Below are 17068 nucleotides of genomic sequence, written 5' to 3' on the forward strand. Positions count from 1 at the left end.
GGTGTTGTACGATATAGGTTAATTTATTTGCAGAATGTGTGATAAGTTTGTATTTTATTAAATAGAACAATATAGATAAAACCTTATACATTAGTTACTTTTTACTAAAAGTATAAACAATTTTTATATTTTTTATATATATTAAAATTTAAAAAATTTTAATTTTTTTTAACGATTTTAAAAATTGTTATATATATATAACAATGTCTATATTTTATATGTTTAATAATTATTAAATAAATTATATTCTTTTTAAATTTACGTTTAATGCAATGATTAATATATTTATATTTTTTTTATATTTTTTTCTAGTAAATGCTGTCCTCACAGACTTAAAACTAAATCCAGTAATTTTAAAACAATTCGACGCACCTTTTAATTTGTTATACAGCCACATAGGTAAATAATTTATTAAATTTAAAAATGCACAAATGCACTCATGTTTAAAATTAATAGGAAAATTATGCATCAATCTGCAGATAAGCAAAATCTTTTCCCAACCACTGACAATAGAATTAGAGGATTTGTACTTGCTCTTGGGACCAAGGGAATTAGGCCAATATAGCGAAGAAGCAGAACAATTGCGTGAATTTCATGTGAAACAATCAGCTTTAAAGACTCTTGAAGAGTCTTTTAAAAAACAACTCCAAATGGGTAAATAAACATAACCTTATTTTTCAATAATAAATTAAAATAAATTATAATTAAATTTTTTAAATTTAGCAAACGAAAACAATCAGGCTAATTCCACAATGATTGAGCGAATGATAGCTGTTGTTATAAACAATATCCAAGTGAAAATATCGAATATTCATATACGATATGAAGACTGTATCACAACTGGTAGGCCATTTTCATTTGGTGTAACATTAAAGGACTTAGAGACATATACTACTGATTTAAACTGGGAGAGAGGCTTTGCTGGATCCGATGTTAGATGTGTTTTTAAAGTGGCAGAATTAAATTCTTTGTCACTGTATATGAATTGCAATGCTATACTCTACACACAAACCAAGATAGATGATATGCCTAATTTGTTTCGAAATCATATTGCACAAAAGAATTCAGCCCCACTGCATTATACATTCAGTAAGAAATAAATATTTATAGATTTTCATTTACCTAACTTATCTTATTTACAGTTTTGAATCCTATCAGTTCAATGGCAAAACTTAAACTAAACATGAATCCAGAAAATGGTCATCCACCATATCAATCTCCAAAAATCGACTTATTCTTAGAGATGGATGGTATTGGCATTGCGTTAACAAACAAACAATTTCAGTACGTACTTAAATTGGGTGATTATATAAATCGCTTACAATTAGGCGCACCTTACAGAAAATATAGACCTTTCAATAAACGTAAATATATTTCTAATGTTTGAAATTGTAAATTATTATAAATTGAAATGTTAAATTAATTTAAATAGCTTACAAAAATAACTACAAGGAATGGTGGAAATTTGCTATTACCGCTGTATTAGAAGTACAAATAAAGAAACGGAATAGATATTGGACGTGGGAACATATTCACGAACACAGACAGTTATGTGCAAATTATTCTAAGGTTGGTGTTAAATTTTATATAAATAGAATATGGAATTATGGAATACATGTACAGTATGTTTTACCTATAAGAGTATGAGGTAGAAATAATCCATTTTCTCCATTTTTTCCATTACTCTGAAGTTAAAATCTTACTTTAAATCAATCAATATATTGAGAATCCTCCATTGCAATTAAGAGAATAACAATTCTATACTTAGCTCAGGGGATAGCTCAGGGGATAAATGAAGAGGGGGAGGAGGCGATATAATTAAAACTAACCAAGGTCCAGTCGAAGAAACCTAGCTACCTCAAAGGGATGAGTCCAAAGATCGATTGGTCTTAAATCAGTATGTGCATTGGAGCAAGAAAACAGTTGGCGACGTCATAGGGGGTAAAGCTGCAGTTTGGGCACACATTTATGCGTGACAAGTAACTGTTTGGCACATGACTATATCCTGATCTTAATTGAGCTAGGACAGTTTTTGGTACACGAGGAAGACTACGTTCCTCCTGGGATATAAGTTAATTAGGCGGAGGCCTATTGAGGACCTTGCTGAAAGTCAACCTAGGTCTCGAAGAAGATACTGCATCGGTATGGAGTGCTATTAGTCCACGTTTGATCGATATGGTTATTGAAGGTGGTTTACTTTGTAATTGATATTAATTCAATTAAATATGACCATACTTATGGAGTATAGCATTTCCAATCTCACGGACGCACCGCTTTAACAACGGATTTTGATAGCTTTATAGAACTAACTATTTAACTCTCTCTTAAAATAATAAAAAAATTTTTTGTATGCATTTGAACTCATTATTATAATGTTATAATGTTAATAAATATGTTAAATATTAATTAATATAATTATGCGTGTAGTTTATTTAATATAACTTATTAATTAAATAAATGTTTTTAAGCATATATTTAAAATTTTCAGTCATATAAACAAAAATCTCTTACTTCGCGACCTTCTTCTGAACTTGTTGAAACTTGCAGTGTCTTGGAAAAAAAATTGGATTTATTTAATATTATATTAATCCGCAAACGTATTCAAATAGATACGGAAAAACAAAAGAAGGAAGAGGAAGAAACCAAAGTTGTCGCGAAATCAGGCTGGTTTGGCGGTTGGTTTGGAGGTGGTAATAAAGATGATGACGATAAGGAGCCTAAGAACTTCGGTAATATTAATTATTGTTTTAAATATGTTATTCTGTTTGTACTTACTATTCTGTTTACTATTTGCAGTTAAATCATTAGAAGATGCCATGAGTAGTGAAGAAAAAAACCAATTATATGAAACAATTGGTTATACTGATAATTTTGTACCATTGGAAATTCCAAAATATTATGAGGCAGTAAAATTAAATTTCCGATTAACAGCATTTGAATTAGGTCTTTATAAAGAACTAAATAGTAGTAAAGAAGATTTAAGTGGTAGTATACTTGAAACATTAATGTTACTCCATGTATCAATGGCAACTTGCAATGTAAGACAACGTCCAGCATCAGGAGGTTTGAGGTACGTAAATAAAATAAATTTGTATTAAATTTAATTTAATAATTTTCACGTCTCTAGCGTAACAGCGGGCGTTAAGGAGTTAAATATAATTGGTTTAAAAAGGGATGATTTTATTCCAACTTTAATTACCTCAAAGGTAACAGAAGAACTTAATTTATTAGATGTGCTGTTTGAAATTGCTCCAATAGATGAGTTATGTGATCAACGTGTAAATGTTTTGGCACGACCATTACAAATTGTTTATGATGCTGAAACAATTTTAAAGCTTTTAAAGGAATTTAAACCACCAAAATCAGTGAATCTATCAGAATTAGAAGGTGCTGCTAGTGTTAGAATGGCCGATTTTAAAGAACGCTCAGCCACTGGAATGCAGTATATGCTTGATCAGCATAAAATTATGGAGTTAGATATAAAGTTTCTGCCAAATATCATCATAATTCCAGAAACCGGTACTTATATTCCAAATAGTAAATCTCTTATTGTCATTAGCATGGGTGACGTACATATAACATCACAACCGCGAAGATCTTCCAAGTATGATGTACACGCCTTGTCTCAATCTGGCGCAGACCAAGACAAAATTATGGAAGTTGTCCTAGCGCACTCATACGATAATTATAAGGTTTTACTTCAAAGCATGCAGGTAAATACTATAATATGTTTAAATTCTGATTATGCAAATATTTTTCATATATTTTAAAATTAAAATATAGTAACATAATTAAATAAATATTTATAAATTACCTACAATGTTCACACTTGATTTCGAATAAAAGTTTTTTGTATACACTATATTCTAATTAGATAACCATTTCTTTCTAGATTTTAGTTGTAAAAGAAGAGGAAGACTGGGAAAGTGTTCTTGAAATGGCTGCGAGCTCAGATATGCATGTACTGTTACCTACGTCAATTGTTGTTAAAGCTAGTGTGTGTTTATTTCATGATGATCCACGTTTACCGAAAACCAAAGTTGAAATTTTGTTGCCCGGTATAAATATTGATGTAAGTGAAGATCGGGTTTTTGAAGCATTAGGTATTTTTAAAAGTTTGCCAATGCCGGATGAAGACATTGAAGCCAAGCCGTTACTTAAAGCAGTAAGCACTGCCTCTCTACAATCTGTATCGAGTTTCCTTAACGCAGAATCCCGTAAAAAGAAGCCAATAAGAGTTAATGCGCCGCAAGTGAAGGATGATCTAGTACAAAGTACCGATTTAGTTGTTAATTTTGCATTAAAGGAATTTCGCGTTGTATTGTATAAGTCTAATACATCGTCTATTGCTTCAAGATCAGAATCAACTCATTTTGGAACTCCGCCTGAAGAACCTAGTACCGATGACATGGAGGTATTCGCAGATGCATATACTATACAATCCGTTTCACGATTACAAAAAATACTTGCACTTGAAATCTTACAATTAGAGTGCGATATGACCCAGCTTACTTACGAAATGACTGTGAATGCAAAGTAAGTATAAGTTATCTTCATAATTTAATATATTTCTTCTTTTATATAGTTATAAAATATTTAAATCTGTTTATTTAATTAATTATTTGTTCTAGACTTGGGGCTATAAAATTAACACAATTTAGCAATGAAAATTATAAATTAATAGAATATCCTGTAATTGATACACCTCAATTCAGCGAAGAACTCACATATTTGCTAACGGTGTCATTTACCTCAGTTAATAAAAAGTCACCGGAATTCAGTACTAAGCATAATTCCACTGAAGCTAAGGTCACAGTTAACTTTTCAACTCTAAAAGTTTTACTTCATTTAGAATGTTTACTTAAATTAATGGAAATAAATAACTCGCTACAAAAAAGATTAGAAGCATACGATGATGGAAAACCGAAAGATCGTATTGCAACAGCTGGAGAACCAGCTCCTATTCCTAATAAACTTGATACTATTGCTGAGGACTCGGAAGAAGTAGGAACTAAAATAGTTACTGAACGTACAAAAAAAAGTCGATCAAGAAAAGTTGTGGATAGTATTAAAATGCATATTGTAGCCAATTTACATCAAGTAGTCGTAATGTTAAGCTCTCGTACACGTGGTTTAGCAACATTAAAAGTTGAAAACTTTACCGCTGGTGTTGTGATGAAATCTTCGTATACCGAGGTAAAAGTGGGACTAAAAGATATACATGTTGAAGATCTAAATCCGCATACTATTCATACCAGCGTAAGTATAATGTATTTAAAAATTTATTATAGCAAATAATAAAATTATTATTTCGGCACTGTAGATACTTTCAATTGTTGGGAAAAATGCGCTAAAATGTCAACTAGTTTTGTTTAACTTGGACGAAACAAGCGCTTACAATTCTGATGACATGAAAGTAAATGTGGAAATTGGTGGGATGCGTATTGTCTTTTTAAATTGGTTCGTGACATCTGTTTTGGTAAGTATAAATTATGTTTATTATGTTTAAAATTAATCCATAACAATCAATATGAGATTTCGCCTACATAATTTTGTGTACATTAAATTGTATGATCCTTAATTCAGATATGAAGTGTACTCATATACAGGTTATTTATTACTCAAATGGAAATATCGCAAGAGACCATTTCGCTGATCCAAGAAACGAAAAAATGAAATTAATCCATACAATTTTTTTATTGTTTCTTGGGGCAATGAATTGTCGCTCGCTTTAATGTAGATAGATTGTTAGATACTAGTAGCTACGCGTTTAACATGAAGCCACAAATCACCTAGGCACTTTGTGTGAACGCATTGATATATCACAAATTATTGGGACAAGTTAACTGCTTCAAGGAGAATAGGCTAAGAATGGAATTTAAAATCCTTTATTACCAATATCGGATATGAAAAACAACTTCTGATGTGTGCTTTGCAGTAACACCGCAATCCAGTTACAAGCATGACAGAAGCCGTAAAAGTGCCCTCTTACCAGTTGTCGCCGCTGTATAACGGCAATTGTGTTGCTCTATTCTTGATGGACGTCGTGATACATAAGGTTTAACACGTGTTCTCCACAAGTTGTTTTTGGCAGTCATATTTAAATATTTCTTGCTTATAAAATACTTACCTCCCATATTTATTTTATTGCATTAGTGAACACTATATAAATATATGTATTCAATTTCTATAAAAGTAAATAGCAATACATTTATTTGAATAAAAAATTTATTTTTTTTTATGTTAACTTATTTTAATTAATTCTATATGTTTAATTTTAGAATTTCATACATAATTTTCAAGCTGCCGAGCAGGCTATAGCCAACGTTAGTGCGGCTGCAGCTGAGCAGGCAAAAAACAATGCTCTAGATGCTTATGAGAAGGCCACTCGTATAAAACTAAATATTAAAATAAAAGCACCCATTATTGTAGTCCCTGTAAATTCGAAAAGTACAGATGCAATTGTATTGGATTTGGGTTATTTATTGCTTTCGAATACAACAAGCGAACTTGAAGTAAATAATGACGAACGTAGTCCAGCAGTTTTGGATGATATTAAACTTGAAATGCGAAGTATGAAGGTTTACAAAGCATCAGTAGTTGATGAATACGGTAAAGCATCCATAATTAGCATATTTCCTACACATGATGGTAAGAAACTTTGATGGTGTGTTTTATCAATATTATTTACAAAATGTTTCCTCTAATTGCATATTATATATAGATGTTGATGCGACTTATGGTGTAAAGACTGGTATAAATATTTTGGACCCAGTAAGCTTTACACTTGATGTTAAACGGAATTTATCATTTAGTTGGTATAAAGAACTACCAGAAATAAATTTAGCTGGCAGATTAAAATCTATTACAGTAAGTACGATTATTCAATACAATTAAAAATTAATTGTAGTAGTAAAAATTAATTGCTTTTTAAAACTTTTAGTTAAATCTATTTAAAGATGACTATACCCTAGTTATGTCTATATTAAATCAAAATATGACGGAGGGGCAGAACGAAATAGTTGATAATGATGATGATATCGAACCATCAGTAACTACTGTAGAGGTTCATAAACCAAATGAGTCACCTAGTCATAAATCCACCGCCCCAACCGATAATGCTAAACGTGTGCTCGACATACCAAAAATATATGCGCAGTTGATGTTCAATTTCCAGTTCGATGGCGTGCAAGCAGCATTACATTTTGGTATTTTAAGTTTTTAGTAAAATAAAACCTTATAATAATATTTTTATTATCAAAAATAAATAACATTAGACAATGGTGACAGTTTAGCCGAATTTGGAATTTATTTTTTGTCAGTAAAAGGCAAAAAATTAATAGACGGCACATTGAGTACATCAATAGTATTGTGCAACATTCAACTTGATGATAAACGTAAAAATACAAAAAGTAAAATCACAAGATATCTGGGCCGTAAAAATTGGAAACACGAAGACCCTCATGTCTTTCCAAGTGAGTGTGATGAAAACAACCGTTCTTACATGGTTGATGTTACCGCTATAATAAGAGAAGCTGATTCCGTTGGTATGGCTATGATACTTAATTGAAATTGAAATATTTAAACTAATGTAACTTTATTAAATAGCTGAAGTACGAGTTTCCTCTTTTGATTTAATCTTATGCATTGATTTTCTATTAAAATTATCACATTTCTTTGAATTGCCCGAAGAAAGTAAAAATGTTCAACCAATCGCTGAAGTTAAGCCGGGAGTTGTGGCAAAGCAAACTGCTGGTAGATTATAAATAAATTTCTTCTTTTCTTAAATTTTATCTTAACATATTTGTATATTTATTTAACAAATAGTGCCTGTAAAAGAAAACGACATTTATAAAGAGAACAAAGTTAGTTTAATGATTCATATTGATCAACCTGACATTATACTAATTGAAAGCTTGGAGAATATAAATACCAGTGCCATTATATTTAATGTATGTTTAATAAAGTACATTCAATTTAACTTACCTAAATTGTTTTTAATTTAGATGGAAGCTAATTTAAATTACCGCGCAATTGGTGAAAAACAAATTATTAATGGGGAAATACAGTCATTAAAAATGTACCTGTGCTCCTTCAAACCCGAAAGACGTGAAGCAACTAAACATTATATTATACATCCATGTGTGATAACTTTACAAGGCTCTACACCTGAACATGAAGGGCTGCACATAAGTTTAAAATTAAGTGAAATAATTATTAATATTTCACCTGCAACAATTGAACTTATAAATAAAGCTTTAAAAACTCTGCAAACTGATAATGCTGAAAAGAATGCTTTGAAAATCGAAAAACCTGACTACACCGATATTTGGGAACAGAAACCATTTAAGAAGAAAAACTATTGGTTCTTTAAACCTGGTAATACATTGTTATTAAATAATTTGTATTTTGTATTTATATTTATTTTTAAAGACACCGCTGTGGAGGCATTAGAAATAACGGAAAATGAAATACGTATCCCAAAAACTGAGAAATGTGTTGTTGAGGTGCCTTGTATTACCATTGTTTTAGAAATGGGTATTGGATATTATACTACACCACTTATATCGCTTGATATGCGGCTACAAGCAGTCGTTAGTGATTGGAGTTCAGCTTTAAGAGTTAATGGGTCACTTTGTTTAAATATGGATTATTATAATCAATCGTTTGGTGCTTGGGAGCCGATTATTGAATTAAATGAACATATTAAACCTGATGGAGAACTTGAATACTTGCCTTGGGATTTGAGCTTTTCAATGAAAATTGAAAATAAATCTAATGAAAGTGAAGAATCAATAGAAGATGCTAAAATAATAACAGTTCAATCTGAACAAAATTTAGAATTGACTGTAACTAAAACTTTACTAAATCTAATACCTAGCCTTAACGAAGCATTTGCTCAGGCAATGGATGTGACTGGTTTAACTAAACCTGATATTATTGCACCATATGTAGTTGAAAATGATACAGGCTTTAATATAACAATTAATTTTAGACGCGGAATATTCACACTACATGAATGTCACACTCCAAGAGCTACAAAACCGAACATTTCTGCAGTGTTATATCAGACCGAGAGCATAGATAATAATTTTTCGCTCAATGAAATAAAAGATTGTACCATATCTCCCAATGGACGTGTGTATTTACAAACTAAAGACCTGTCTACACTTACTACAGAGGAAGATGAAGAATATAATTTATATGTTAAGGTATGAAGTAATAAATTTATTTATCGAAATTAGTGCTTTATTTTAAATAAGTTAGAAAAGTTAAAAATATGAAATTAAAAACATCATATTTGAAGATTAAAGGGCTGTGGATTGCAATGGATCAAATAGAATCTTAAAACTTAGTTGATTTAATCTAAATAATTAATTTCGAACCAATATAGTTCTTTACATCTTTATTATTGCATAAAAACCTTTATAATCTTATTTTAAATATTTAAGTTATAAGAACGATTTAGTTATTATTTGGAGTTAATATACACTCGTATATAAATATTGATTTTGATATACAACTATAAGTGTATGTTTTCATGTATAATAATAAATAATTTTTTTAGATTGGTGGCATTGAAAAGGAAATTTTGCTTCCAGTTATAAAATCCGATACGCGTTACTTTGCTTTGTATAAAGACGTACATCAAGATCCATGGGGCTTAATTTCTGAAGTAAAATCGGAGTATGGCACAACAAAAATTAATATACACGGCGTTGTCAGCGTAAGTTAAATACTAATTGTAGGCTAAGTATAAAATTTGGTACTTTAGTTTTTCATATTTTAATTTCAAACTTATTATTTATTATTTAAGGTTTTTAATCACTTCTCGATTCCGTTGCAAGTTCATCGTACTAAACCTAATTCGGTTGACAAAAGTTTCATAGGAGAAATACAGCCCCATGATGTTTTTCATATACCATTACATGGAATTTATTCTGAAACAAAGGAATTATTTTTCTGTTTACAGGTAACTTTATTTTATTTTCCTTTAAATTGTAATTGTAATAAAACAACTTTTGCATCTCTAATTTTTATATATGAACAATTCTGTATATAAAAATTTTTAATTAATGCTTCAAAGTGTTCGGGTATATGATGCTCACTCAATACGAGTACAAGTACTCGTATTAAGAATATCAATTACTCTGAAATGGCTAAAGTTTCTTATAGTTTAAATATTATTTGAAGCATAAATTTTAACCAAAATATACTTGTGAAATATTTATTATTTATTTATTTATTTATATATTCATAATTTTATATTTTTATATATTTTGTTTAGGGTTATAAATGCTCCGTTCAGGGCATCAAATGGAATGATTGTCCAACAGATTTGAATTACTCTCGTCAGATACAATGTGATCCTCTTAATACTTTCGAACCATTTTATATGAATGCGGTTCGAGAGAAAACTGAAGTGTTCTATGAAAACACAAATAAATATAAATTATTAAGTGCTTATTATACAATACACTTACGCCCACCGTTGTATATGCATAATTCTTTACCTATTAATATAAAAGTATCAGTTTTGGGTTGTAATGTTGCCAATTCATCTAGATCTAGCCAGGCTTCACCCATTATTGAGAATTATAAAGAAAAAAGCATTATGAAACAAGATTTGCTAGACTATGGTGAGAAAGAAGTTAAACCAGGCGATGTTTTGCATTTACCTACACTTAAGTTTTCTGGTAAAAAACGAGATAATTCCAGTTTTTTGATTGTAAAAGTAAGTAATTTATTAAAATTACTTGTTTTTTTTAAATATATATAAATTTGAATAAACAAATAGTTTTAGTATTTTCAAAACAATTATTTTTATTATTACCAATAATAAAATAATAAATTTTAATTTTCATTTATTTATACAATTTATTTTTTACAATAGTTAATGGATTATTTGGAAAAAGACTGGTCTTGTACAACATCCATTTCAGATCAGAATATAAAGGATATAGCTATATGGAAATTTACCGCTTTCGATTCCCCAAGTAAAATGGAAATTGACTTGTGTGTTCGGTTAGTATTGTTGTTTAATAATTTTATCTTTTATATGTTTTTACATATATAATGACAAATATTATTCAATTCTATATATTTACTATATATATTATTTGTATATTTTAGTTATGAAACTTTACACGATAGTTTGGTTGCTACCATATTTAGCCCATTTTGGTTAGTAAATAAAAGTGGCCTAATGCTTAGTTATAACTTGAATACAGAAACTGTGGATGTCCTATTCCATCCTCCAGAGTATAAAGGACCAATACTTTTTTCGCCTGCCAAATCCCTATTTGATAAGAAGGCTATCTCAGTGCGAGTTGATAGTGGAGATTGGAGTGATAAAATACCATTAGATATAGCAGGTTCAAATGGTACTGTAACTTGTACTTGTCCAGATGAAAAATATCAGGTACTTACAGATACAGTTTTTATTTAATTTTTTGTTTTTGTAATGCATATAATGAGTTTAAATATATTATAGATTGGCGTGCATAATAGCTTAACAACAAATTCTCTTACTAAACAAATCACATTTATACCATTCTATAATGCGGTTAATAATTGCGATTTTGAAATTGAACTACAAGAACTCAATCGTCCTGCAGATAATTGGAATAAGGTAAAATTTTTTAAGACATATATAAATTGCTTTTACCTCAAACAAACGAGTATATGTCATAAATTTAAAAACATATAATTAATTAAATTCTATTGAAAAGCAAATCTTTTTAAAATACCTTAAATGAAATTTATTTAATACGATTTTATTTATATTTAGGTTGCACCCGGTTCATGTTCTGCAATTTGGCCAAAATCTGGTTCTGACTTTTTGATGGTAGCTAAGGTCAATGGAATAACAACTGTACCTTTTAATTATGCTGAAGCACAATGTTGTCTGCTGCAGTTATACAAAGATAAGGTAATTATTTTCAAATAAGATTATGAGAAAAAAGTTTTTATATACAAATTATTAATTATAATCTTAAAACAATTATTATAATGTCGTTATACTTATAATGAATATCCCATCAATAAAATAGCGTATTTACTAAAGCCACAGATTGCGCTTCGCAGCTCTTAACCTGTGATACCAATGAACTACAATATATTATGATTTTACTTATTTTTGTAACACTATTTAGTTTTAAAAAATGTAGTTATTTTAATCGTCTATAGTTGTTGTTGTAACCCGTTAGGACCTGCTTGTGAAGTAGAAGACTTTTGAGAGTCTTCTATAGTCATTTTATTCGACTACCTGAGTGGATAATAATTGAGTAATAGTTCTAGTATATTAGAACGCTATGAAAAATTGACATGCGAAAAAGTTTCTGGTTTTAGCCAAACATGTACAGAAATCTTGAAATCTGGCAGTAACATGGTGAAGATCAGCACTCTCTCAGCTTTTATTTCTGACTAACTATATATACTAAAGAGTATCGTATCACTCTTGTTCAAATCAGAGTTCAGAAGAAATTTATAAGAATATCAGGAAAAAAGACAATTTTTATAATTCAATAAATATTTTAAACCATATAAATAATTACAGTAATATATAATAATTAAATATCTCTTTCCTTTAACGTAGGTCGGTGGAATAAATGTTGATGTTCAAGCAACTGAGGGAGGTGTTTATATAATATTTACCCAATATAATCCGGGAGATGCACCAGCACTTTTCATTAACCACACAAATGATAATGTTGCCTTTTACGAAAAAACTCTTCAAAATAAAATAATAACCGTATCTCCACTAAGTTTACTTCTATTTACTTGGGCTAATCCAGCCGGTGAGAAAAATATAGTAATGGGAAAAAATGAGGTTGTATCAGATTTGAGACGTGACGACTGTGGAGAAATAAAGTAAAAGATTCTGATGTTTTTTATTATAAATTGATATAATAAAATATTTATCATTTGAAATAGGTTACATAATAATACAACTACATATTGGGTTTCATTTTTGGATGGTCTACAACGTGTTATACTTTTCACAAAAAATAAATCTATTGTTTCTCGATCTGAAACAAGTGCACAACTACAAACTATTACACAGTCCATTATGTTGCGTCTGCAAGGTATCGGCTTATCTGTTATAAATAATGAAAAAGGTGTAGATATTATGTACATGGGCATAAAAAGTTCAGGTGAGTAGATAAAAAAATTTTAGTTTTTAACTTACTCTTTAATAAATATATTGTAAAATAAATTTTCAGGTATTATATGGGAGTCTAAAAAAGATAAAAAACGTTTTAAACAGATGAACATAGATGAAACTGCTCAAGTTGAAGGCCAATATCAGAAGTATTTGCTGGAAAAAAGTGTTAACCAAGAATCTCAATACTTTTTGGATATCAAGCAAGAGGTTAATAATAAAAAATTTTTTAAATTTAAACGCAAGTCAATTGTTGGGCTCTTTGAGGTATTTTGGGATTACGGTACAGTAGTTTTTCCATTAATTATTAAATTGAATACAAATTTAAAAGTTGTATTAATCTATTTTTGTCGATTTAACTTAAACATAAAATTATGTTTAAGTAACTTAGCTTTTATATAAATTATTAAGATATAGAACCACATTTCTATGCTTAGTTATGCTTAGTTAGTAAAGTGATACTTGTTGAATATGATTTTGGTAATATTTAAGACTTTTAAAATCCACATTTATTATAGTTGTTTGTTTAATATCGATCTAGTCTAAAACATTAAGGACCAATTTTATATAAACAATTTAAGCATAGTTTAAGATACATAAAATTATATAGTAAATAGTTTAGCTAATGTCAGGCACGTAGCCAGGGAGAACTGACAGACTGAAACCTCTTTCCCCACGAAATGACTCGATAGTTTATATGTATATTCTTAATTAATGCATCATGACATGATTGAATTGTGAGCACTTAAAAATATTTGAATTTAATAGGAAAAGATATGTCTGCAACTTTAGTGACTTAAAGCACACATAAATCAGTGTTAAGACTCAATATATGCTGTAAAATCGAAACTGAATAATTTATTTATTATTTGATTTATGTCAACATATTTAACATTTGATAATACTTTGAAGTTCAAATTAAAAACAACATTAACGTATATTGAGTTATTATTGAGTCATTCACAAAACATAAAACACTTAAATTTAAAATTTTAATATATATAATATATGTGATTCTTTAGTATTAATTATGTATTTTTTTTTGTTTTTGTTTTTGATGATATAGATTGATTTTGAGAATATGGTATTAAAAACAACGCCTCCAAGAATAATACAACGTACTTTTTATCCCGGCATATGGGTGAACATGAATACATCACCATTCCAAACACAATTACATGTTAAATTAAATAAAATACAAATGGATAATCAGTTACGAGATTGTATTTTCCCCGTTGTATTAACAGCTGTGCCACCACCAAAGAGTGTTGCCAAAACTATTACACTGAAGCCTTTTATTGAATGCAGCATTGTTGAAAGAATTATACCAAATTCAACAGTGAAGCAATATAAATACGCGATTATACTTATTCAAGAATTTCATTTAAAAGTGGACTTAGTATTCCTTGCTGCAATTGCTGAGTTATTTACTACAGATCTTAATGATGAGCAAAGGGCAAAACTGTTTAATGCTGATGTGGACGCAATATCAAAACCACTATGGGAACTAGTTCAAACACGCTCCTTAGAACAACAAAAACATTTCTATGATAATTTGCATTTGGGTCCATTAAAAATACATTTAAGTTTTTCAATGGCTGGTTCAGATACTATACCATTACCTGGAGTATTGGCAACATTGGTACAGGGTATTGGTGTGACTTTGACGGACGTAAATGATGTCGTCTTCCGTCTAGCATTCTTCGAACGCGAATTCCAATTCTTTACACAACAACAGTTAACTTCTGAGATTACAACGCACTACGCTGGTCAAGGTCTAAAGCAACTTTATGTGCTCGTTTTAGGACTGGATGTGCTGGGTAATCCATATGGTCTGGTTGTCGGTTTGAAAAAAGGAGTTGGTGATTTGTTCTATGAACCATTTCAGGTAAGTAATTACCAAATCAAACAAGTCAAGTAATAATTAATAATAAATTATTTTCTTAAGGGTGCTATTCAAGGTCCAGGCGAATTTGCTGAGGGTCTGGTTTTAGGTGTGAAATCTTTGTTTGGACATACCGTAGGAGGTGCAGCTGGAGCAGTTTCGAAGTATACAACATCATAATTAATTATAAACCTTAAAACTAATTTTTTTTCATATTTCCTAAGAATAACTGGCGCTTTGGGCAAAGGAATAGCAAGTCTTACTTTCGATGAAGATTATCAGAAAAAGCGACAACGTAATATTAACAAAAAACCTGAAAACTTCCAGCAAGGCATTGCGCGAAGTGGCAAAGGCCTTGTTATGGTATTGAGAAATAATCTTTGTAATAAATTTTGAAATAATAGACATAATTATTTATGGTTAGGGATTTGTTGATGGTGTTACTGGTGTAGTTACCAAACCTGTTGCTGGCGCCAAAGAAGAAGGAGTTGAAGGATTCTTTAAAGGTCTGGGAAAAGGTGCTATAGGCTTAGTCACTCGACCTACAGCAGGTGTTGTAGATTTCGCTAGTGATAGCTTTGGCGCAGTAAAACGTGCCGCTGAATCAAAAGAGGATGACAAACGTTTACGTGCACCACGCTTCATTCGTCTTGATGCGGTTTTGCGACCCTATTGTCGTGCGGAAGCAAAAGGCAACCAAATATTCAGGTAAGCACTATTGTAAACTGAATATTTAATTCAATTCGTTATGTTTTATTTAATTTTGATGCACTTTTTAGGGAAATCGAGAAAGGTAAATATGCGACGACGGATACCTATGTACATCGTGAAGTTATCATAAGGAAAAAAGAGAATTTGATAATTTCCAATCATCGAGTTATTTACATTACCAAAAATGACTTGTTTGGGCACTGGGTGGTAAGCACAATATCTGATATGGTGTAATATTTACACTAATTAAACTTTATAATTTTTCTTATTCAGGTTAACTGGCAGCATTTATGGCCCGAAATTGAAAAAATCACAGCCTCAGATCGAGGGGTAGAATTAGTAATGAAGAGAGATAACAAAAAAGTAATGGGCATCTTTGGGAGGAGTGATAAACAAAACAGACTTCTTATAAAGATCCCACCAAATCGACGAGAGAAATTGGTTGAAATTATGGAATCTCAGCGCTTAGAAGATATTTAGTTCTTTGAAATGTTATCGACATCCAGAGGAATAAGCGCACATTATGCAAACAGGATCATCGTTTTTACGAACTGAATTTGTATCAAATGCATCGATATTGTTTATCATAATCACTAGTTTAACATTTTAGGTTAGAAACAAATTAAATAAAGTAATTAATGAAATGGAATCAGTAACAGAAACGAAATGCAAATAATTCTGTATTGTTTATTTTATATAATATTTTAATAATATATATATATTAAAGTTTTTAATTAAAAGTTTTGCAAATTTTTTTTTTCACATATTTATTTATATTATTTCTTTTACTACGTCGATATTTTTATAAAAGGCAATAAATCTGAACTAAAATAATCTCCTTTATAATAAAAAAATCACTTAAATATTGTTGATTGGAGAATTTATGAATATTAAAAGATTTGTAACCAATATATAAAATAAATATATACAATAAAATTAGTACAATAAAGCATGCAACAAAATATAAATTTATGTCTTTTTACATAATCTACAAATAAATTGACAGTTTTTTAAATAAAAATAAAGTACTAATTTTTTATATATGTATATGTAACACTATATTTATATATTGTTTAATTTGACTACAATAAATGTAGCCGAACAGGCACAGCAGTGGCCGCAGCAAGTCGCAGCAGCATCTTCGTTCGCTTGATTTAACTAACATGGAATGAACTTCGAACCTTAGGATAAAAATACTTTTAGTGGCGAAGAAGTGTTGATGCTCTGTGCTCTAAAAACAAGTAATCAGAATGGATGCATATTTCTTTTCAAGTTTTAATTTCGTCTTTAAGATTAAAAGGTTAAGG

At 29.8% G+C, this 17068-nt stretch overlaps 1 protein-coding gene across 1 annotated transcript; it reads left to right on the top strand.

Annotated features, from left to right (window-relative positions):
• The first annotated feature begins 316 nt into the window (after positions 1 to 316).
• On the top strand, positions 317 to 16474 carry LOC119680579 (vacuolar protein sorting-associated protein 13). Its single transcript, XM_038093476.1, has 35 exons — positions 317 to 399; positions 457 to 654; positions 724 to 1089; positions 1143 to 1364; positions 1433 to 1569; positions 2489 to 2729; positions 2797 to 3070; positions 3128 to 3713; positions 3893 to 4536; positions 4632 to 5259; positions 5324 to 5479; positions 6282 to 6651; positions 6725 to 6870; positions 6944 to 7208; positions 7278 to 7547; positions 7609 to 7755; positions 7828 to 7952; positions 8007 to 8379; positions 8434 to 9212; positions 9569 to 9727; positions 9818 to 9973; positions 10289 to 10735; positions 10895 to 11025; positions 11134 to 11422; positions 11495 to 11632; positions 11792 to 11932; positions 12599 to 12873; positions 12937 to 13157; positions 13227 to 13375; positions 14232 to 15053; positions 15114 to 15214; positions 15275 to 15413; positions 15475 to 15758; positions 15830 to 15968; positions 16035 to 16474. The coding sequence occupies exons 2-35, from the start codon at positions 651 to 653 to the stop codon at positions 16239 to 16241; spliced, it is 9531 nt and encodes a 3176-aa protein (XP_037949404.1). The 5' UTR covers positions 317 to 399; positions 457 to 650; the 3' UTR covers positions 16242 to 16474.
• The last annotated feature ends 594 nt before the right edge of the window (positions 16475 to 17068 follow it).

Source organism: Teleopsis dalmanni, chromosome 2, assembly GCF_002237135.1.
Source record: "Teleopsis dalmanni isolate 2A chromosome 2, ASM223713v2, whole genome shotgun sequence".
Taxonomy (NCBI): Eukaryota; Metazoa; Arthropoda; class Insecta; order Diptera; family Diopsidae; genus Teleopsis; species Teleopsis dalmanni.